The sequence below is a fragment of the Lepidochelys kempii genome, chromosome 12, assembly GCF_965140265.1.
Source record: "Lepidochelys kempii isolate rLepKem1 chromosome 12, rLepKem1.hap2, whole genome shotgun sequence".
NCBI classification, from domain to species: Eukaryota; Metazoa; Chordata; order Testudines; family Cheloniidae; genus Lepidochelys; species Lepidochelys kempii.
This window is the reverse complement of record NC_133267.1, coordinates 821,225-845,340: the sequence shown is the minus strand read 5'-3', so window position 1 is coordinate 845,340 and position 24,116 is coordinate 821,225. Positions and strand designations below refer to the sequence as shown.

General features: G+C 48.0%; 1 protein-coding gene across 3 annotated transcripts in view; it reads right to left on the bottom strand.

Annotated features, from left to right (window-relative positions):
* Nucleotides 1–24,116, bottom strand: part of CFDP1 (craniofacial development protein 1) — a 127,681-nt gene that overhangs the window by 10,595 nt on the left and 92,970 nt on the right. For 2 of the 3 annotated variants that reach the window (XM_073307049.1, XM_073307048.1), the window contains exon 6: nt 4,685–4,843. The exons of the other annotated variant lie outside the window; for it this stretch is intronic. In XM_073307049.1, the coding sequence (XP_073163150.1) occupies nt 4,685–4,843 (159 nt within the window). The remainder of the gene's footprint in view (nt 1–4,684; nt 4,844–24,116) is intronic. 3 annotated transcript variants of the gene reach the window in all.

The window sequence follows — 24,116 nt, the reverse complement described above, 5'->3', positions numbered from 1 at the left end:
TTTTTCCAATCGTCCAGGACCTCCCCCGATCACCACATGTTTTCAAAGATAATGGCCAATGGCTCTGCAATCACATCAGCCAATTTCCCCTCAGCACCCTCGGATGCATTAGATCTGGAACCATGACTTGTGCACGTCCAGCTTTTCTAAATAGTCCTTAACCTGTTCTTTCACCACTGAGGGCTGTTCACCTCCTTCCCATACTGTGTTGCCCAGGACAGCAGTGTGGGAGCTGACCTTGTCTGTGAAGACTGAGGAAAAAAAAGAATTGAATACTTCAGCTTTTTCCACATCATCTGTCACTAGGTTGCTTCCCCCATTCAGTGAGGGTCCCACACTTTCCCTGACCTTATTCTTGTTGCTAACATACCTGTAGAAACCCTTCTTGTTACCCTTCACATCCCTTGCTAGCTGCAACTCCAGTTGTGTTTTGGCCTTCCTGATTACACCCCTGCATGCTCGAGCAATATTTTGATACTCCTCCCTAGTCATCTGTCCAAGTTTCCACATCTTGTAAGCTTCCTTTTTGTGTTAAAGCTCACTGAAGATTTCACTGTGAAGCCAAGCTGGTCACTGCCATATTTGCTATTCTTTCTGCACACCGGAATGGTTTGTTCCTGCGCCCTCAATAAGGCTTCTTTAAAAACCAGCCAGCTCTCCTGGACTCCTTTCCCCCTCATATTGGCCTATTCCTTCTTGTGCAGCAGCAGGATTGATTAGGACAGTCTAAACAATTTCACCCGTGCACACCTAATGAAAGCTAGGGGGCTGTGCACGGGTCACTCAGTGCAGCAGCAGGTCCGAGAACCCTTTGGGCAGAGTTAGCCCACCCTGACTCCGATTCCGGGCTGAGTTTGCACGGCTGGCAACAAGGACAAAAAAAAAAAAGAAAAAAAAAGCCAACGTGTTGCCTGTAAACGGAGCATGTCTGATCTGGAGTCCCTGAGAGATGAACATGGAACCCCACAAACCCATTTGTCCACAGCCGCTTTTCAGAGTATATGCATGCAAAACAAGAAACTACTGGAACGAACAGCTCCCAGCCTGCCACAGTGCAAGTTGGACAAAGACCTCAGAACAGGAATTCAATGAGAAATAGCACTGGAAACTCACAACGACATGGAATTACTCATGCTAGGGAAGGGTTGTTTTTTTAAAAAATAACCTACATTGCCCAATTCATTATTTGCTATAAATAACCTGCAATAATGGAAGTGGGGTAACCATGAGCTATCTCAGATAAAGGCACATTTGCTGTAAAAGAAGTCTGCTAATGAGGAGAGCTGATAGTTCCCTTTGGGAAGATTTTATTGGCACTCTGGGTCCCCTGCCAGGCACTTGCAATCACACAGTGTGACAGCCCCAGGTTTGCCTGGGACACGGAGAGGAGGAGAGATCTAGTGCAGATCCCCTGCTGAGGTTGCCCTACATAACGTGGCACAGTTAAGAAGCTGTGCCACATGTTCAAGTTTATAAAATATGGCAGAGTGACAGATTTACAGCAAAAAGGATGTCTCCTCCCCTGCTCCGTCTCAATGTCTCCTTTTCAAAAGCAGGACGGGCCCTGAGGATCTGACAGAATCTGGGTTGCACACAAACCCACCTTCCATGGCTGATGAAAAATAAACCCGCGGATTGAAAATTGATGACGAGGGGAGGAAAGAGACAATGGCAGGTTAGACGTAGCCGGAGGGTACCACTTGTCCCCTTTAGCTTTGGGATTACAGCAGGCCAGGCTGCGGAGGGCAGAATGAACTGTGTTATGAAAGGAAGGAAACTGCAATTCCATCACTCAGCCAGAACAAGAGTGCTGATGGAGCAACTTCTAACAACTTGAGAAAGCAAGCAAAGGCCCAAGGAGCTGCCCTGAGATGTGAACGGTGACTTTGGCAAGTTTTTTTTTTTTTTAAAGGAAGAATTTCTTCCCCCGGCCATAAGACATACGATTACTATTTCTATAGCGTCTCGGGTTTGCCTGGTGCTTAACAATCTGGGCCTTGACTTGCCATGGGTGACTGAATGCTTTCCTAATCAGGTGGAACCCATCTTCAGTTACACAGCGAGATCTGCAGAGCCTGCCCGTGTGACAAATAGCAGCAGAAATATTAGTAAAAGACATGTGAAGCATGGTTCATCAGCGCCAGGCAGGCACCAGGTACAGACACCATTCCTCATCCTAATAGTTCTTGTCCGGATTTTTATAATGAGCTGTGTCAATTACTATCCACTGAATTGTGGACAAAGGTCACTTGACAAATATCTGAGGGGAGGGAGAGGATAGTAAAAGAAAAAGTGGCTCATAGAAAGTGGCCGGATCGCAAAAGCAGCCAATGACAGTGGTGTTTGTGTGATCTTGTGATGCCAGGCTGACAGCTGCAGTTTCACCCCCTTCTCACCCCCATCATTTACTAGTAGCTTTGGCTCACTTATGTGCTTGGACTCCCTGCCTTTCTGCCTTGGAGGTGGATGTGATTAAAGGTGAGCTGGGTCATCTGGTGACCCCCTGATGTTACGCATTTGACTAGTATTGATTTTTTTAAAAGAAGAGTCTCGTGTTTTCATGGCACCATGTTTCTCTTCTGTGTAATGACAAAGCCACCGGCTGATAGCTCAGTGGACCTGAGATCTGCTTGAGCAGTTAATAAGCAAGGCTAGTCAAGCTTGCAGATACTCTTAAAGATACTACTCTGATTCGCTCATCGTTCCTATGCACTGATCTCTTCTCCAGTCTTTAAAGACTACTGCAGCCATGCCACTGGAGAGGTTTGCCAGCGGTGAGTGAAGTCCATGGATATTCGTTGCCCCTGTACATGGGCCAGAACAAGAAATCAGAACTTTCCAAGGAAGCGGGACATTTTCAGTTTGTAACTTCAATGCAGATGTAATCAGGACCAAGCAATTAAAGAGGCTGAAGGATCTTCATGATTTCCGGTAAGATTCTGTGTCCCCATGCTGCTAAACTAGTGTGTTTAACGCAATGGCTCTGAAGCAGCAGGCGCCCTGTTCAGCCCAGGTGTAAGCAGGTGCAGGGTCACTGCAGTCAATGGAGCTGAGCTGCACCCCACACACCAAGGATGCATTTCGACGTAAGAAGAGTGTCTAAGGGCTGGTAGAAGGTTCCAGAGCCTTTCATTTGATGCCATTGGTTTGAATACAGCCCAGATCAATAGCAGCCTAAAGCCCTGATGGCTGCCCAGTTGTCCGTGTGAAATGAATTCTCAGGTGGGTTGTTAGTCCAGCTCCTGGTAAAAAAGTGTCCACCGCTTGGACACCACCATTTTAAGCAGCTGGCGCCACCAGAGGCAGCTACAGAGAACTCAAAGGCTGACGGGCAATGGAGATTCAACTCCCCTCTGAATCCTTCTGAAGGCAAGACCCTGCAAAGCCAAGGAAGGGACGTTGGTGGGACACTGTATGTAGGAAGCTGGCACTGCTCGTCATCTACCCATTCTGGGGAGCAGAGCCCATCAGAGAGCAGAGGGCTCTGGCACAGCCTTGCTTGCAGACATCTGTCACTCCTGGTGATGCTGACATATGCCATCTGAACTGTAAGCCTTCCTCAGAGGGGCTTTTCCCCAGAGGAGAAGTCCAGCTCTGTGCACTAATGGAGTTCGATGTGTTGAGATGTTTTGTCAGGTCTTGCACAAAAGCCCCTTCCCCATCCTGCTCTCACATCACCAGAGCCTGATAAATGAGCATCTTAATCTGGAGGGCCAGATCCACAGCTGGTGTAACTCAATGCAGCTCCTTTGACTTGCTCTGGCTTGATGGAGTGCCACCGACCCACCCACCCCCACCCTGCTCTATTGGCACCCACCTGTCTATGCTGGAGAGGCCAACAGGGCAGATCTAATAGGATGAGTGGTATGTTAGAGGCCAGGCAGCAAAGAGAAAAGACAAGGGTAATAAAATATCCATTTGAAACAGAAAATCAGATTTGTGGAGCCCTGAGACTGCAAGGTCTCCTGCAGGCAAAGCATAAGAACAGCTTAGCATAGGTTACATTTTATGAGCAGTCCACTAAGCTGGGGAGATTTTCCCATAGTCTAGAGAAGCACTTGTGGTAGGGAAGCCACGTCTGATCTTATTTCCCTTCCCCATGGCGTGCATTATGAACTGTTTTATCTACAACACCGCTACTTACTTTTATGACATTAACTGCACTGGACTGAGCACTGCTAGACACACACAATCAATACCCAACGCTCTCATAAACAGCAATGTGCTCTGACAGCTGTTCTGTATTTGTATGCGTCTGTACTGAAGAGGAGGAAAGCCTGAGGAGCCTGTATGGTGCCCCTGGGTGACGTTAAAAAGGGAAAAAAATGTGCTTATGAAAGTGGGATATCTTAGGGCAAGCTGTACAGGGGGCCACCATCTTTTGTCAGTAGATTGCTGGACTGGCTACTCAAAGAACCTGGTCAAGCTGCATTTGCCACCCTATCAGGAGCAGTCCATAAGGGTGGGCCTGAAAATCCTACTGATGTCTTAGGGGACTGTGGGAGTGCTCAGGACAGCCAGACATTCTTCAACAGTCTATCCCCAGGACCCTTAGAGAGAGATCAATTGCTGGGCTCGCAACAGCCGCCTAGTGCTTTGGGGTTTGGTCACTTCTCTGCAGGAAGTTATGGGTTTCCTGGGTGCTTGGCAGACCCTGACTGCTACTAAATAAAGCCAGTCTTACCCTTCTTTCCCTCGGTTGTGGATGGCCAGATCCTCCCCGATCCCCTCCTCCTCCTTGAAGTTCTCCCAGTCCAGTTTGGATTTCTCTAGCGTGCTCATCTTTTGCTTTTTGGAGCCAATCTTTCCCAGGAGGCTGCTTATGCCACTTGGCCTCTTCACCCTGATAGAGACGACGAAGCAGACACTCATTATTTACTGGGAGAAGACATCATTACCACCTCAAATGAAAACAGAGATGAGAAATGCTGTGTGTGAACCAGGTGGTCATGGCTAAGGAGAACGGTTTCTTTTGCTCAGATCAACCCCTGCGCCAGAGACACTCCAGCCAACAAGCCACATTTCCTTGGAGCCTCTCATCCCATGCATGGGCAGAAGCTCTTTGAGGTGAAAAGATTCTGTGTTTGCCTTGCAAGCTCACAATGCGCTGCGAACAGCGGGGCGGGAAGAGGGAAAGGGGCATGGCTCCATACCCTGCTTTAAGGGTCTAACGGTATCAGCCACTGCTTCAGGAGACCAATACACAACCTGGGGCAGACACAGAGCTTAAGGGTCCCCTTCTAATACATGAATAAACGAAACAGCAGGGTCTTCTGGTTTGTGAGGAGACGGGGAGAGAGAAAAGCATGGAGACTGGGATGCCCTTTGAGGCTTCCACAGCAGCGGCACTCACAGTGGCATGAATCATATCAGCCATAGCCACCTCTGCAGTGAAGTGAGGAGGCTGCTTGCCATATAAGTATAAGAAACGGGAAGCATGATATAACTAGGAAGGAGCAGCTGGCCAGTTCCCTGTAAACCAGTGATCTCCTCCTGCATGCCTCCTTGTGGCCTCGTAGCAGCCCTGCAAGTGGTCCCTCACCTCAGTTTCCTTTTGAGACCCCAATAAGTCCATGGAAGCAGATCTAGGCCATCAACAATACATAGTGCAGACAGTCCCAAAGTATAATCCATATCACCCCTGTGCAAGCAGTCCTTGCTCTCACCATACCCCAGGGTTTTCCATCACAGCTAGGCTCCCTATGCATCCTATTCCACCCCAGCCCTTCCTTCTAGGGTGCAACCGCACTTTCCCCTGCAGGAACTCCTGCAGCCTCTCCGCTGGGAGAGCATCTTTACCAGGGAACAGAGTAACAGCCGTGTTAGTCTGTATTCGCAAAAAGAAAAGGAGTACTTTTGGCACCTTAGAGACTAACCAATTTATTTGAGCATAAGCTTTCGTGAGCTACAGCTCACTTCATCGGATGCTGATGTAGCTCACGAAAGCTTATGCTCAAATAAATTGGTTAGTCTCTAAGATGCCACAAGTATTCCTTTTCTTTTTACCAGGGAAGCATCCCTCTGCCCCCAACCCTCTCACGGTTACTCTGGGCCAGCTCTCCAACAAGGAGACATCAGCCGGTGAGCTCCTCTGCTGCTCCCCCTTCCTTCAGCCCTCTCTGGGTCCCTCCAGCTCAGAGCCAGCCAGCATCTACCTCTGCTGCTGCTCCAGTCCTGGCTCTCTGGCTTGAGGACATCAGCCAGCAAGCCATCTTGTCTCTCTGGTAGCTCTCATCCCCTGCCTGCCCTTTTTATAACCCCCCAGGTGCTGCCTTGCCCTCTTAATTGGCCCAACTTTTCTGTTGAATCCACTTTAGGAGAGATCTTTGTGCTGCTGCATCCTCAGCAATTTGGAAAAGCCCATCAAGCCCTAGCAAGTCTTTAAAAGCACGGCATTGCCCTGGCAAAGAGAGCCAATGGGGAATTACACTCTGCGTCAGAACACAGAGCAATCCTTCCTGCTCATCTGAGACATGATTGGCCAAGGCAGGTTGGTTCACTGGACGGCTGTGGAAGGGGGAGATTTCGAGGACTTGGGTGAAGGCAGGTGAATCTATGTTATGAAGCATGGAGCCGCAGTGGTTTTGTTAAAGTCCCGTTATAATTATAGACCTGTTTTCCATGTGTTTTTCACCAGCTCCCTCCCAGCACAAGACCTTTCCAGCCACACACGAAGTGTTTTGGGGGGCTACCCCTTCTCCTTCCCAAGTGCAGAGGGAGCACAAGATAAAACAAAGGACTTGGGAAGCAGCACAGGTGTGTACAACTTCACCCTAGACCAATGCAGCTCTAGCCTACAGCCTCCTTCATAACTCTGAAAGTCCCTCCACCATGGGCCATCTCCCAGCTCACCAGGACTTTCCTACAAGCACCTAATGGAGCACACCAGCATGGGATGTTGTTGAGCCACATTCAGTTCAGGCCCTAGGGTGGGGCTTTGATACCAAGGTGATGGGCACCTTACATCCCCCACAAAGCACTCCCAGACTCCTCTCCACCTCCTGCAGCAGAGAGAATACTGTATCCCTCCCTAGCACCTTCAGTCAAAGATGTCCAGGCGTGACTAGACAGTCGCGGTGTACGTCTCCCAGACCCACTGTGATGGAGGGTTTTCTCCTGTTTTCACACAGGGCAGAACTGACACCCAGAGAGATTCACTGATTTTCTCAAGGTCACCAAGGGAACCTGTGCCAGAGCCAGGCACAGAACCTCCCCCTGGCCCTGTGCTGTTCTGTACCCACAAGAGCCTCTGGAAGTTAGTTTACCTGGAGATTTACTGGTAAAAACGCTGGTTTGGAACTGCACTCTAAACCTTTGGGGAAGGTATGGGCCAAGTCCCCATTTTTAAAGAGAAAACACTTCAATCAAGTAATTCTGGGGGTCAGTTTTGTAATGGTCTAGGTAGCGAGAGAGCTGAAACAAGCAGGAGCACAGCGCTGCCCAGGTACAAGAGAGGACATCCCACCCTCAGTTCCCGGTTTGCTGCACAATTCAAGCCCTCCGAGAAGACCCATTTACCTCGCTGTTGCATGGGATGGTAGACACAAGACTCTTGGGGAAACGCAAGGGCTCAAGGGCTTTGCAGAGTCCCAACCACAAGAAAACTCAACCCCAAACTGCCAGATTAACCCCTTTCCTGCTGGCTGCTTGTGGAGAGGAAGGAAGCTTTGGGGGCATCCCATATTGATGGTCTATACAGGGACATTGGCGATCAAAAGCGAAGGGGAGCAACGGGATGGCACTTTGCTCAACATCACAGCTACATCAGGCGGCACCGCAGAGGCTGTGTGTATTATCAGACCTTAGACCTGCTGCTACGCTCCTCTCTAGCCCTCCGCTGAATTAGTGTCTGCAATGTTATTCCCTCGCAGTGCAGTCGAGGAAGCTGCACTCCTGGCCTCCACCCACCACAGCGCTTGCCAATGGCACCGACCAGTTTAATGAAGTGCAGTCACTTGCCTTTCCTCCCACCCAGCTTTGACAGAGCAGGCTTGTCCCAGTAATTGCTACAGAGCGCAGTCACCTCTGCAGAAGTCTGGGCAAAGAGGGGCTCTGTCCCCTGGCTCTCCCACAGGTGCAGATATGCCAGGCGATGGCAGAGCCAGGCTGCCTGGGATTAGCGGAACAAGCAGGAAATCCCTAAATGTGGGGGGAAAAGGTGGGTGAGGCGAGGAACAGCATCATTTTGCAAGGAGAAGGGCGCAGAGGGGTTAAGAAATAGAAATATTTGTGCCTAGCAGGGGCTGCTGTGAAGCTGAATAGTTTCCTTAACTGCAGGAAATGGTTCTCATTAGACCCCAACCACAGCTGGGCAAGCTATGCAGCCAGTAAATACTTTCTCTGTCCTAGATGGAAGATGCTTACCCAATGCATTGCAGACCAGCAAGCCCACCCCCTACTGTCCCAGGACAATGCGCCTGCATGTGAGAGGCAGTCTTAACACCACCACAAAGAGAGAAGTTGTGTAGAAATCCTCAGTTCTGGCTCGCAGCCTAGAAGCCAGCACCGGTTCTTGGTCGGCGACGTCTCTGAATCTGCCTCTTACAAACGGAGCGCTGGGGCCTCGGTCACCCTAGGGACAGAGCATGAGTGGGGCATTACTCACCACAGGGCAGCCGCTCCCCGCACAGCAATGTGGGACGGCTGGGTTACCCTCTCAGAGAAAAGCCCTGTTTTCCCAGTCCTGGGCTAGGAACTTTCTGAAATGAACCAGGCTGGGATCGCTCCAGCTTGGACAGTGACTAATCACAAAGGCAATGGCAGGCTGAGCTCAGCTGGACGCAAAGGGCTCTGCGATTCATTCACAGTGCAGGTTGCGAGTAACAATGCCACTCATGATGCAACATCCCAGTGCTACCCGCAGCGATGGCTGACACAGATCATTGGCACGGAGGACACACTGATTGCTGATTGGGTTTAATAAAATAAACTCCCCATTTCATCTCCCACTCCCCTTGGCTTCCCCGCTCAGGCTCACCTGCCGCCTGGTCCTCTCCTCTCCTGGATTCTTGCCTGATGGTGGGTCCAGTGCTATCAGCAGCTCCAGGCTTCTCTTTCATGGCCACTCCGGCTGGTGGCTGGCCGTTCTACTCCCACAGGTGGCTCAAGGTACCAATATCTGAGAGCAGCTTCCATAGCCTTTTCTCCTCGTCTGTGTGGCAGAGGATCCTTGTGCGGGGAGGGCCTGGATTTTGGTAGGTGGGCGTCTCAGTGGGCTTCCAGGTGAGGTGGGTGATACTACTGAGGACTGGCTCTTTGCTTGGTGAAGGGGTGAAAGAGAAGGATGGGGAGGCCATCAGCTGGTTTTTGTATTGATTGTAGTTTTAATTCTCTTCCCAGGCACTGACAGCCTCAGTTTAGGTGGATTTTTATGTATTTAAGTCTAATTAAATAAATTTTCTAGTTCAGATTAGCAGTGCCCCAGCCTCACCACCTGGGGGCTGAGCCGTGGCCTGTGTGAAAGAGCGAAGTCTCCATGCCGGTCTAGCTTTGCTAAATTCTCCTTGAGCAGAGGGCAGGGTGGAAGGGCCACACGAGGGCTCTTTCCTCTTACCCAGAATGGAGGCCCAGGGAGCCCCTGGATGGAACAGTGTGGAGCTGTGTGCACTGCCACTGCCCAGCCTGTGCCCTCTGGCTGGGCAGACAAAGGTACTCGGTCTCCAGACCTGCCACCCAGCACCTTTGCCCAGCCCTGAATTCCCCCAAGAGCTGCAGCCACTGAAATGGATTGTTTGATCATATGCTTGGGAAGCGGTGGGGTCGGGATCGTTTTATCCTGTCACGCCTTTCTGGAAAGGACCGGCTCTAGAGTCCCATTCACGCTGCTGGGGGCATGGGAGGGGGAGGGCAGCGGCTCCAGGCCAACGTTCAAGAGTTTCCCTTAAATTTATTAAATGTCTAAGTCCCATCACCAAGAGTTGGCGACTGCTTCCCACGCGCCACTGCCCGACTTATACTAACGTACCAGCTTTGTCTGTAGGAACGTCACAGGACCCTCTGCCAGCTTTCCCTAAAGAGGGTGAGAGACATGTTATTACAACAGACATGGGGGCTCTCTCGCAGCTCAGCTGGCCTGGCCTGTGTTTTTCGAGCTGAAGCCCATCTTCCAGTGGGGGGGTTGGGATTTCCAGGGAGTGTGTCCATTTCTTGCAGCTCAGGGATTTGGTTACACCATCAGACTTCAAGAGGAAACGTGTGCTCACCATCAGATGATGGGAGTAGATACAAATGGCTCCTACCAAGCAGGTCAGTGAGTTGAGAAGCTCTCAGGAAAGCAGGACAGGGATTTTGAGGCCCTGAAACACGAGTCACATTGGCTTTCTAAAAACAACCTAGAGCGAGAGTTAGGAGCGTCTTTGTGCTCCCTGGAAGCTGAAAGAAAGGGAGTATGAATGGACACACTCATTGTCCTTGGTGTAAGCACAAAACATGCTGGGAATCTTGCGACAGCTTGTCAGGGCATCACCTGCCAAAGCAATTTCTTCAGGTGTGCTGAGCACAGCCCCAGTGAACAATGCAGTGGGGAGGCGGCAGCAGTTACTTCCTGCCTGGGAGGGTTGTGTGTGAGGGGAAATGACACTTCATACAGTAGCTATATTTCTTCAGTCAAGAGGCAGCCAGGCAGCTCTGTAGAGGAGGCAGAGGAAGCACTGGAAAGGGAGCTGTCACCTTTAAAGGGAAAACCAAGTTGTCTTGGATTTGCTTCTCCTCTGCTCCCAAGCCTCCAGGGTAGTGGGCTGAGTCTGTCTGCTCTCACAGCACCAAATCATCATCCTCAGAGCATCAATTCGGCTTTCTGATAGGCAGCACAGGTGCAAGGGAACAGTTATCCAGCAGCCTGGTTCTCACCTCCTTTGCCTGCATGGCTCTCCACAGAAACCCCTCCAGATTCACCACTCCGCTTACGAAACAAAAAATCTATGTACCCTGGAGAGCCACCTCTCCTACCTCCCAGAGCCACACTGCCACCCCCTCCCACTAGAACCAGACACTTTCCTTTCCTCCCTCCCGATTAAAGCCCTCCCAGAGCCAATCACTTCGGCACCCACCAGAGTGCTCCCTATAGCCATACAGCCAGCCACTACAACACCTGCCACCCCCGCAATTCAATAAGTGCCTCCAGGAGCTCCCTGCACCCTCCCTGTGCCAGGCACCTTCCCTTGGCAGTGCACAGGGCACACTTCGGCTCAGCTCCCCCACTGGTACAAAGAGACGTAGCTTCATTAAAGCCAACTGGTGGCAATGAAGATAGGCTGATTTTCACCAGCTGAGGATCTGGCCTCTCACATTCTGCACTTAGGATGGAAGAATCCCATGCACCGCTACAGGCTGGGGACCGACTGGCTAAGCAGCAGTTCTGCAGAAAAGGACCTAGGGGTGACAGTGGATGAGAAGCTGGATATGAGTCAGCAGTGTGCCCTTATTGCCAAGAAGGCCAATGGCATATTGGGCTGTATTAGTAGGAGCATTGCCAGCAGACTGAGGGAAGTGATTATTCCCCTCTATTCGGCACTGGTGAGGCCACATCTGGAGTACTGAGTCCAGTTTTGGGGTCCCCCACTACAGAAAGGATATGGACAAATTGGAGAGAGTCCAACAGAGGGCAACGAAAATGATCAGGGGGCTGGGACACATGACTTATGAGGAGAGGCTGAGGGAACTGGGTTTGTTTAGTATGCGGAAGAGAAGAGTGAGGGGAGATTTGATAGCTGCCTTCAACTATCTGAAGGGGGGTTCCAAAGAGGATGGAGCTCGGCTCTTCTCAGTGGTGGCAGATGACAGAACAAGGAGCAATGATCTCAAGTTGCAGTGGGGGAGGTCTAGGTTGGATATTAGGAAACACTATTTCACTAGAAGGGTGGTGAAGCACTGGAATGCGTTACCTAGGGAGGTGGTGGAATCTCCATCCTTAGATGTTTTTAAGGCCCAGCTTGACAAAGCCCTGGCTGGGATGATTTAGTTGGGGTGGGTCCTGCTTTGAGCAGGGAGTTGGACTAGATGACCTCCTGAGGTCTCTTCCAACCCTAATCTTCTATGATCAAATCCTGCCCCGCACAATGCTGGCACAAGTGACAGCAAATGTTCCTTTGCTCTTCCCAGACCAGTTCAAGCTCCGATGTGCCCCATAGCAGCAAGGGTGCAGCAGAAAGGTGCCAGGCCACCGTGGCAAAGCACTGGCTTCTACCGCTCTGTGAGCTGCCTTGTAGCAGTCTCCCCCACCAACAGGTGCAAAGAGTCCTTCTCTGCCGGGATGGCAAATCGCCACGCGCTGCCTTGGTGATGTATCAAGCCCATCAGGTGCAGCTCTAGATTGTGTTCCCAGACCAAAGTGATAAGCGCGTTGTACATGTGCTAACCCAGAGGCTCATAGAGACAGACGAAACTGGCTGGCATTTCTTTTCCCTGCTTGGCATTGTTTCCCAAACTGGCAATGGCTGGGGGCGGGAGGAGGGGTTAGCACGTTCTCCGACCAGCAGGTGTTTAAAAAGCCCCAAACCCAACCAACGTGCTCTTATGCTGTGGGTGGAGATGGAACACTTCAGAGGGAAATTGAGATAAAAGGGAGAGGGTGGATGCAGTTACATAGTTGGAAGGTTTTAAACAGGTTTATTTTGGAACCCAGACTGTAGGATGAAGGGGACGCCGGCCAAGCATGGCAGCAAGGAAAGGGTCGGTCAGGGCAGCGTAGTGAGAGGAAAACCCTGCCAGGTCAGATATCTGTGCCTTTCCACACACTCTGCTTGCCCAGGTGGGAGCAGCTGTCGAGTGTTTATACCCTGACAGCGCCGCCAGATCAAGTCAAGGAACATGCTCAGAACCCAGTGGGTGCAATTCTGTGCCTGTAATCCCACCAACAGAGTAACTTTACTTCTACTTTGCATAATGACAGGTTTCAGAGTAACAGCCGTGTTAGTCTGTATTCGCAAAAAGAAAAGGAGGACTTGTGGCACCTTAGAGACTAACCAATTTATTTGAGCATGAGCTTTCGTGAGCTACAGATCCGATGAAGTGAGCTGTAGCTCACGAAAGCTCATGCTCAAATAAATTGGTTAGTCTCTAAGGTGCCACAAGTACTCCTTTTCTTTTTACTTCTACTGAAAGTCCAGTGGGGTGTCTGGTAACTGATGTGGTTAGCATTTCCCATTGACAAGCCTGCCTTGCCAGCAGGACAGTGCCCTCCAAAGCAGCATGGTGGAGCACTGGCTCTAGAGGGAAGACTGCCACCTAGTGACTCATCAGCTCCTCCTGCAGTCCCAGTGCACTCCTCGGAGGTCTTTCACGCAAGAGCTGACCTGACCTGCTTAGCTTAGGGGATAATCCGGGATCACAGCACAAGGCGGGATAGCTGCGGGCCAAAATGAATGTTTAAGTCAGAGAGCTATTGGGGCAAGAGAGGCCATAACCTCCCCGAAGTGTGGGGAAGTCCCCCGCACCAATTAAGGAAAAGGGGAGACATCTGATTTGCCTTGCCGCCCAGGTGTGTCGTGTCTGCACACCCACACATTTGCATTCAGCTCCATTACTTTAATAGCCCCCCTGTCTATTAGCAGCCTTCTACTTTTATGGCATCAGCCATGAAGGGCTCATCTACCACCCCTCCCGCAAGCCAATCACCGACGGCACCTTTTGATCCCACAGAAAAGTGCTTCGGGTGATGCACAATCACCTGAACAATTCAACAGCAGCGGCAAAGGCTAAGCAGCACTTGAAAAACAGTCACATATTTGGGCGCAGGTGTTTTTAGAAACACCTGTAACATAATTTGCTTGCCTGATTACTGAGATCCCAGACAGTCAACTGGTCATTTGAGTGTGCCGTTATCTCAAGGGGGGGGGCATCACTCTAAACACCTGGGCTCAGAGCCTCAGTTGACTTCAGAGGATCAGCACTGACTTACTGAAGATCTGGCCTTTGCACACTAAGAATTCAAGAGAAAAAGGAATTTACATTGCTTCTGTCACAGTTCAAGGCAACCTCTATTGCTCCCCTCATGGTACAGCATGGTCCCGGCTTCTCAGCTGTCACCTCTCTAGGGCAGAGACCCACGTCTCTCTCCCTCCTGAATGGGGTTTTTCCAGGCTGCGCAGTTCCCTGCCTACACTGTGAGCTCCGCAGCAAGCTAGACAACCTTCTGCTGTCTGTGCTTTTTTTTCTCCTCAGAGGCTACAAACAGGACAATTGCCCAGAGTTACAAGTTACCACACAGCTCTTTCTAAAGCAAGCACATTTATTTGTCAGCACTGCATAGAAAACACATTTAAAACAGTAAAAGAACCTACACACATGCTAATAAACTCACTAGAGATCATCCCAACTCCAACAAAGGCAGATGAACAGTCCTTCCAACCCCACCATGGGATTTTTCTGTGATTGCAAGTTCATAACAGCTTTTAGAACAAACACACCCATTCATAGATTAGCCTTTCCTTCATACAGTGGGGTGCAATCAGCGAGACAATGTTTCTTTCCTCAGGCATAGCTTCAAAAGTTTGAGTCCAGGTGAGAATTTGCATTTGCCTCCCCCCAGGTATTTTCTAGGAAACCCACTTACCATGGTTTGTCTTGAAAGTTCCTTCTCATCTGGCACATTGTTTAAAAGCATGTTTTGAAGCTCACAATACTTCCTAAGGTTTCCAGTGCCCACATCTCTCCCCTAGAGGAGTTATACACAATCCCACAATAACACATGAACTTTGCATTTAGAATACAATGGACTCCAAAGCTATTTAAACTTAATTCATTTGCATCTCCCAAAGACACTGCAGGAAATTGCTGGATGTGTCTTAGCTGAGAGACACTTACTTCTGACTACTGCAACCACAGCCATGCTACTCCCCATGCAAGTCCTGGCTCCATCAAAATAAGTAGCAAACCTCCCACTGAATTTAGCCCAATGGGAGCCTTGCTATTTACTTCAACAGGAGAAGAAATTGCCTCCTTTCCCCCTGATCTACTAATGATACCAGCCTCGGTGAGTTCTGTGTGAGGCATTGGAGCCTATCTCCACGCTGCGCCCCCACACATGCTCACCCCATCAGAACCACCTGCCACTACCACGACACACTCAAGATGGGAGCTGGCCAAGACAACTTCCTCGTAGGTCATTTATTTGATAGGTCTGTGTGGTTTGTTTTTAAGATGGAGATATTGAAAAGTACAGGGCAGTTCTGACTTTTGATGGGACTTGGGCACTGAACTGCCCTGTGCTCTTGAAAACGTCCTCTTACATCTACTGTGCTATGCACACACTGATAATTAACTGTACAGTCTTGTTACTGTTCTCTCTTCCTCCCTGCCCCACTCCCATCCCCCATTTTATCTCTCTTCCATCATGTAATTTACTAGACTGAAAACCCTTTGAGCCAGGGACTTATTTTAAGCATCTTCATGCTGCCAGGCTCACTTTTCGGCACTCAATGAATAAAAAAGGTTACATTTCATTTTTTTTAAGACTATAATAGGCAACGTGCTAGGTGCTGTGCAGGCATATGGGAAAACATGGCTGCTGTGCTCCAAAGAGGTTGCAACTGAAAAGGACAAAAAAGAGCAGGACATGGATGCAGTGTCCAAGCCTAGCGATCGGAGCAAAGTGGGTAAAAATTGAAGATTTTTTTAAAGTATTTTTTTAATTTGAATTGGATTTTTTTATTTTGTTATTTCAATTAGAATCAGTTTTTCTTTTTTAAAATAAACCTGTTTAAAATGAAATCTGAATTTAATAAAAAAACGTTAAGACCTAAACTTATTATAATTCGGTTGTATATCTGAAACAGTGTTTTGATCAGAGATGTTTATGTATTCAAAACATTTAAGGTTGTTATATTTCATAAAAACAAATTGTATATGCTGTTTTGTGTATTTCTTTAAATTCCAGTTACCATCCTTATGCAGCTTGACACAAACCATGAGCAAAAAGTTAATTATCTAGTAAATAAGCAATATCTCATTCACCATTTTCTAACGTGCTAAAAATGCACAATTAACAAGAATCTGAAAATATTAAGTTATATCATGTGACGAAGCGGAAATGTTCTTAATGTTTTCTCCGAATACTGTGTGGGTGCCTCAGTTTCCCCTATGCCTTTCTTAAGTATGTAGGTGGTGGGATAAGGGTGTGTGATTGTTGCAGAGCAGTAGGCAGACGTGATGCTGTCTGTACAGAGAATGGCTGACACCTTGTCTCCTGGCAACCGATGGCCTGGGCCCCTCCCCTGCAAAGGTGCCAACTGAAGGCATTGGAGAACAAAGAGATCAGGTGGCCTCCTGGCCCGGGAAAGAAACAAAGGCCAGAGGAGGGGCTGGAGGGTGCTTCAGTTTAGAGCTGGCTGGGGAAATGGAGGGAGGCCCAGAACCGGGGTCTGGGCTCCCTACCCCCCTAGATGAACCTGACTGAGGGGTCCTGTTCCCTGTACCTACAAGCTCTGTTTTAGACCATGTTCTTGTTATCTAATAAACCGTCTGTTTTACTGGCTGGCTGAGAGTCACGTCTGACTGCAGAGTTGAGGTGCAGGGCCCTCTGGCTTCCCCAGGAGCCCTGCCTGTGAGGACTCGCTGTAGGAAGCGCACAGTGTGAGAAGAGGATGCTGAATACTCCGAGGTTCAGACCCAGGAAGGTCGAAGCTGTGTAAACTTCTTGCCCTGGAGACAGTATGCTCAGAGAGAGGGGGCATGCTCCCCCAGAGTCCTGACTGGCTTCGTATGGAGTAGTTCCAAAGCATCGCCCGGTGACTCCGTGACATATCATTACCTAAATAAGTCGACATAGTTATAGTGAACTCGCCGAGGAAGCAAACAGATGTACCAAATATAGCGTAAAAGCTCTACTTACTTGTAAATCAACATGTTTTAATGAGAGTGCACACCTTTCTTTAGAAAAAAACTGACGCACAAACGGAAAAGTTGATTTAAAAAATTGATGATTTAAATTGCCTTGATTTAAATCAATCCACCCTGGCATAGGGACTGAATGGCACATACCGTGGAAATGCCAGGAGGGATTCTGGGTATGAGATATGTACAATTCTATTTTATATGTGTATGTCTTTGTACAGAGCTTTGCATAATGGGGTCCAACCTGGTCGAGGCCATGAGGGGCTACTGCAATATGCTGAACAGTGGTGACAGACTCAGGCATACAAACCCATCTCCCCAGACGTGTCACTTATCGAATGAATGCTCCTCTCCAAATGAATAATGATGGTAACAAACATGAATGTGCAATGCTGAAACCCTAGTGGATTACCAGACTCAGAGAAAGGAACGTTTGCATAACCATCAAAACCACACAGACTTTTCCCCTTGGGTTAAATCTCACCAGGGCTCTTAAAAGAAGTACAAAAGTAGCAGTCTAACCAGTGATTAGTACAGAGGACTGGGAATCAATATCTCCCCACCCCTCCTTCCCACACCCTGGAACCTGTCACCTCTGCGAGGAAGAGAGTTTAGATCGTTCACCATCATTACAATAATAAAAGGGGCTGCCAGAAGGTGGCTGTGACGGGCGTACTGCTACACCTGGAGAGCCCAGTGGCCAGGCTTCGGACATGATGACATGTGGGCTTCATCAGCACAGAGACCCAAGGAAGGACATGACAAGCCAAGCGCAAGGCTATCATTGACATGGTGAGGACTGCTCGAGGCAGTGGCAGAGCTTGCTAGTGGCACAGTCAGAGCTGGATGTATTTTTGTCTAAGTCAAGTTAGCAGGGAATAAAGATTTGTTACAGGAAGACAAAATGTCATTCCAACTTCCTGGTGGTAGCGATTGACAGAAGGTCAGATTGCCACGCTAAGATTCAGACTTGTATTTTATTGCTATATTTATATATTAATCCAGTGCAGGGGATTTACATGGTACTTTTCAAGATATACAATGCACCCTAGCTATTCCATAGTGCTTTTCTCCTGTGATCTCAAAACACTTCACCAAGGGGGATAAACAGCATGATCCCCATTGACATGATGGGGAAACTGAGGCAGAGGGGTTTTTCATTAGTAGATCTCAAAGTGCTTTAAAAAGGAGGTCAGCATCATCACCCTCAATTTACAGATGGGGAAAACGGAGGCAGAGAGCAGCAACATGACTTGCCAACGGTCACATATAAAGCAAATGGCAGAGATCCCTGTTCTCACTCCCAGTCCAGTGATCCCTATGAGCGCAGACGACCGTTCAAGCTTTATAAACGCTTTACAAAAGTCCCCCTCCATCTTTGATTTGCCTTTCGGAAGCACGGTTCTGGAAAGCTATGTGGCAAACACATAGCTCAAACTACAGCCATAGTTGGGGGTGGGAAGGCATTTTCCCCAGATCAGATTGGCAGAGACCTGGGGGATTTTCGCCTTCCTCTGCAGCATGGGACACAGGCCACTTGCTGGGTTGAACTACAGTAAATTATGGATTCTCTGCAACTAGAAGCCTTTGAATCATGATTTGAAGACTTCAGCAACTCAGCCAGAGGTTAGGGGGCCTATTACATGAGCGGGTGGGTGAGGTCCTGTGGCCTGCAATGTGAAGGAGGTCAGAGTAGATGATCATGATGGTCCCTTCTGACCTTAAAGTCTGTGAGCCTCTGACCTGCAAGTTTCCTTTCTCAGCAGGAAAACCTCATCAGGGAATGGATGGGAGTTTCCTGCCCAGCTCAGAATGTTTTGGGAAGAGACTGCTGCTATGGAGAGCACACTTCCTGCCGACGGGACGAAGGAAAATATTTCCCTGGAGCCTTTTAAAAATAGTTGCTAAGGGCTTGTCTACACGGTCAAAGTGCCCCAGCACAGTTAAAGCCTTGTGTGGACACAGTTAAAGTGGCAAGAAGGTGCTCCCAGCGGTGTAGGGGAATAAGTTATCCTGGTCACAGGCCCCTTTATACCAGTATAACTACATCCACACTAGGGGCACCATACTGGTATCATTATGTTGGTGCAAAATCACCCCCACCTTTAGGCTTTGTCTACACTGCCCCTTTACAGAGCTGAAACTTTCTCGCTCAGGGGTGTGAAAAAACACTCCCCTGAGCGATGCACATTTCAGTGCTGTAAAGTGGCAGTGTAGACAGGGCTGGTAGCTATGCCTCTTGTGGGGGTGGGTTTTACAACGCTGGGAGAGCTGCTGTGACTACACAGCCACATAAAAGTGTTGCCGCAGCAGTGCTTTAACATTGGTAGGGAAGACAAAAACTGCACATAGCCCAGGGCCAACTCTGGCTCTTTAACAGGATGGTGCGTGAGGCTGCTATAACCTACGTTCTCACTGCAAAGTAGGCAGGTGGCCAGCTGGGCCAAAGAGAAACCCAGCTCAAGCCTGGGAAAGAGATTTTCCTGTGTGGATGAAAGAGGGGATAAGGGGCAACAGCTAGCAAACGAATTCACAGAGCAGCCCAGCTTCATACGCTGCTAAGAACGATGGGATACCCCATCAGTTATCAATCCCAGCCCACGAGCTAGTCCAGAGACACTGTGGATGTGGTTACATGGATCTGGCCCAGGTAGGGCTTGCAGTGGGGACACCCCGGGCTAGGTTAGCCCAGGCTAACTCTGCAGTGAAGACATACTTTGATTGGCAGAGATTTCTACAACAGACACAGCAGGCAAGCTAACTGCATTATAACGATTGTGCATGCACATCAATGGGGGTTTAAGTGAAGCAGCCCTGGCTTTTGATACTGTGAGGACAGCAATGATTCCAACCCACTACTAACCACCTATTCCTCCTCTCACACCTGACCACGGGTTCTAGAATCTGCCCTGTACACACCGCTGCACCCCTTTAAAACTAAATCAGTGAAACATCACACCTTTACTTGTATCAACGCAACTTCTGGGTGGACACCAGCCACTTTAAATAAAAGGGAAATAAATAATCCTCTGATTTATTATGTTATATGCACAGATGGGGTGAGATGGGGTGAGATGCACAGATTGGTGTACCCAAACCTTTATATTTTTGTGATGTATTTAAAACATTTATAAAAATAAACTGTGAAAAAAACAACCCTCTAAATTAATGGCACATGTCAAATAGAAGTGCTGAATTTCATTGCTTTCACCATTCGTGGGATAATTTCACCATCAAGGTGTTTTTCTTCCTTTTAGTCTATAAACTCTGTGGGTTGGTCAACCCACCAGTTTTGTACTGATTTAACTATACCAGTTTAGAAAACGGATACAGTTAGATCAGACCCCCAATATGGATGTATGAAGGTGCTTGCATTGGCATATTAAGACAATAAGCTATCTGTGTAAGCACCTTCAGATTGCTATAACTTTGTCCATGCTAGTGGGTGTTCTGAATTAACTAGATCTGTTTCTAAACTAACATAGTTAAATCAGTACAAACACTTGTGTTTACACAATGGGTCAGATAACTGGTATTCTTATATGGCTGTCCATGTAAGACTGGCATACCAATAGCAGATAGAAAAAAAGGACAGATTCAGTGGTATTTTGTTGCCTGTAAAGCTGAGCGAATCATCAATTTTTTGGTAAGGGGGCAGGGAAACCGAAATATTAAAAAAAATTTTTTTTTGTTCAGTTTGAGCTGTAATTGCATTGTTTGGGTTTTTTTTCCTTCACTGTAATGTAATCCTTGCACACTCAAAATTTCATTGTAGGTTGAACAAATGTTTTATTTGACCCAAAAAACCAATAAATCAATCATTGTGTTTCATTTCCAGGTGTCTGTTTCCCTTTGTTTGGGTTTTTAATATAAATCTAGATTTTTATAAATCTATAAATATAAATCAAGAGGACACATTTTGAAATGAAAAGTCAACATGTTTTATTTTGAAATGGTCAAAACACACCCCCTCAACTTTAAAAACAAATCATTTTTTGAGCTGAAACCATTTGCCAAATTCCCAAATTTCTGTGCCCCACAAAATGCATTTTTGGAAATTTTATTATTTGCTGAAAAAACCTCCCCTGGCTCTAATTACACGGTCCAATCTGGCATATATACCACAAGGTAGCAGTGGACTCTGTTAGTGTTTTAGCTAAATTCAGCTCACTAACATTGGTGACAATTTTGAGTAACATCCTTCAGTGACGTCTATAGCTAGGCATGGAAATAAACGAGAATTGACTTTCAAAGCTACTAAGCGCTCAGCTCCTGCAGACCAATGGAGTTTGGTCAAATGTTTAAAATCAAACCACCAGCCACCACAGCTCTAGGCTGAGATTAAGCCTGGAACAGAATTTACTGAAAAGGAATTTGCCTGAGAAAGGTAGGAGCAGCTGTAATCATCTGCACAAAATTACTCCACTGTGCTACCTTAAAAACATCTATATTCCTTCCTCCCATACTATTCAGATTTTAATTGCTAATTGAGTTTATTAAAAAAAAAAAATTGCTGGCGCACAGAACAGAAATTCCTCCTCTCTTTTCATGGAGGCAAACTCCATCCCCTTTTGTTTAATAGCAGCTCCTTTGTTTAGAATTCCAGTTCTAAGCAGCCTTGAAGTATTCTGGGAATGGCTTGGTTACGATATCCCCTCCAGACTGATGCCTTGACTCATTTCTAGCCAGCCGAGAAGCTGCTTCAAATCGCGTATAAAAAGTAACGGTAATGGAATTGTTCCAAGACTAAAGGGATTTCAAAGTGAGTGACTTTGGATGATACAGCAACTGGTGCAATTCCCATACTGGTTTTTTTAGCCCTATGTGCCTTGCGGTAGTATAACTGCATGGAGCGTGTAACATCCTACTCAGCCGATCCTGAGAACATGCCCTGCGCTCATCTTCCAGCAAACGGGTGCCAGGCTTCATCAGTGTGCCCACGTAAAATGACAGAGGTGGTCTGATAGATGCCTGAGCTTCAATTTTGATCAGCTTCCCACTGTGTCAGTTTAATGCCGTACTCTGATCAAAACGAGGCAAGAGAGCCAAGATGGGGGCAGGGCAGAAAGGGATTGAAAGACCAATGCATCTGACAGGCTTGTAAATGTTCAGATTCAAAACAAAACATGCTGCTTCCCATCAGCAGATGTTTGCAAAGTCCAGCAAAAAAAGAAGAGAGAACTAGAAGAGAAAGACTGCCCAGAATTAAAGCAGGCCTCTCCAGCCTAGCACAACTGTATCTTTACAACAAGAAACAAGTGAGGGTTTCTTGAAACCCAGTGGATCAATTGCTTTGCCATTCCATGGAAAGACAAATCGTGCAGACTGCGCACAATCTAGTATCAGCGAGTGGTGAGCTTGCGCTGGCAGCATGTGGGACTTTGGGGGCTGATAAACATTTGTACGTTGCTACATGCAGACATGAAACCTGAATTGGGAGTCAAAAATGCTTAACTGTTTTGGGGGTGGGGAGCACATCACCACTGCAGGCATGAGAATTTCATTTCTTTTTACAAGACGGTTCCATTCAAAGATTAAGAAATTGACAAATTGGACACACCCTAATATTTGAGGGGTGGACGTACGCAGGAAAAGCCCTAAAGCTCCAAAAAGGTATAAAACAACACAGTCCAACTCAAATGAAAGAAAGAAGTCAGGGCTAGCTACTGAAAGCGTCTTATAGGAGAAAGGGTTCAGCGGGGCCAAACTTCCAGCTCCTTGCTAGCTGCAGTGCTATCAACTTTCTTATTTGATCACAAGCCTCATGATACCTGGTATTCTTATGGAAGCCCCAGCTCCTGGAGTCATGTGATTAGGAGAAACTCTAGGCTTGCATTTGTTTTTGAAAGTGAATTTCTAAGCTTCATGGTTGTGGAGAAAGGTCTTGTTTTCAAGCCTCAGTGCTCCCCAAAGGCTCCCAAACCAGAAAGCAGAGAAAAAAGCCCCATTTTTTTAAAAAAAAGTATAGAATCATAGAATATCAGGGTTGGAAGGAACCTCAGGAGGTCATCTAGTCCAACCCCCTGCTCAAAGCAGAACCAATCCCTAACTAAATCATCCCAGCCAAGGTTTTGTCAAGCCTGATCTTAAAAACTTCAAAGGAAGGAGATTCCACCACCTCCCTAGGTAACCGATTCCAGTGTTTCACCACCCTCTTAGTGAAAAAGTTTTTCCTAATATCCAACCTAGACCTCCCCCACTACAAACTTCAGACCATTACTCCTCATTCTGTCGTGCTACCACTGAGAACAGTCTAGATCCATCCTCTTTGGAACCCCCTTTCAGGTAGTTGAAAACAGCTATCAAATCCCCCCTCATTCTTCTCTTCTGCAGACTAAACAATCTCAGTTCCCTCAGCCTCTCCTCATAAGTCATGTGTTCCAGTCCCCTAATCATTTTTGTTGCTCTCCGCTGGACGCTTTCCAATTTTTTCACATCCTTCTTGTAGTGTGGGGCCCAAAACTGGACAAACTACTCCAGATGAGGCCTCACCAATGTCGAATAGAGGGGAATGATCACGTCCCTCGATCTGCTGGCAATGCCCCTACTTATACAGCCCAAAATGCCATTGGCCTTCTTGGCAACAAGGGCACACTGTTGACTCAAATCCAGCTTCTCGTCCACTGTAACCCCTAGGTCCTTTTCTGCAGAACTACTGCCAAGCCATTCGGTCCCTAGTCTGTGGCAGTGCAGGGGATTCTTCCGTCCTAAGTGCAGGACTCTGCGCTTGTCCTTGTTGAACCACATCAGATTTCTTTTGGCCCAATCCTCTAATTTGTCTAGGTTCCTCTGTATCCTATCCCTACCCTCCAGCATATCTACCACTCCTCCCAGTTTAGTGTCATCTGCAAACTTGCTGAGGGTGCAATCCACGCCATCCTCCAGATCATTAATGAAGATACTGAACAAAGCCAGCCCCAGCACCGACAGTTGGGGCACTCCGCTTGATACCAGCTGCCAACTAGACATGGAGCCATTGATCACTACCTGTTGAGCCTGACAATCTAGCCAGCTTTCTATCCACTTTGACAAAGTTCCTGCTTTACCTTGGTGGGTCTTGCACTTATTGGCGGATTTGCTCGCCTTGGAGCTTCAAGGCAGCCCTCAGCTTGGCCATTTTTCTGAACCCACAGTCCAGGTCGACTCCTCCTGTGTCTGACCAGGAGTTGGGAGGACTGGGGGGGAACCCGGGCCTGCCCTCTACTCCGGGTTCCAGCCCAGGGCCCTGTGGCATGCAGCTGTCTAGAGTGCCCCCTGGAACAGCTGTGCGACAGCTACAACTCCCT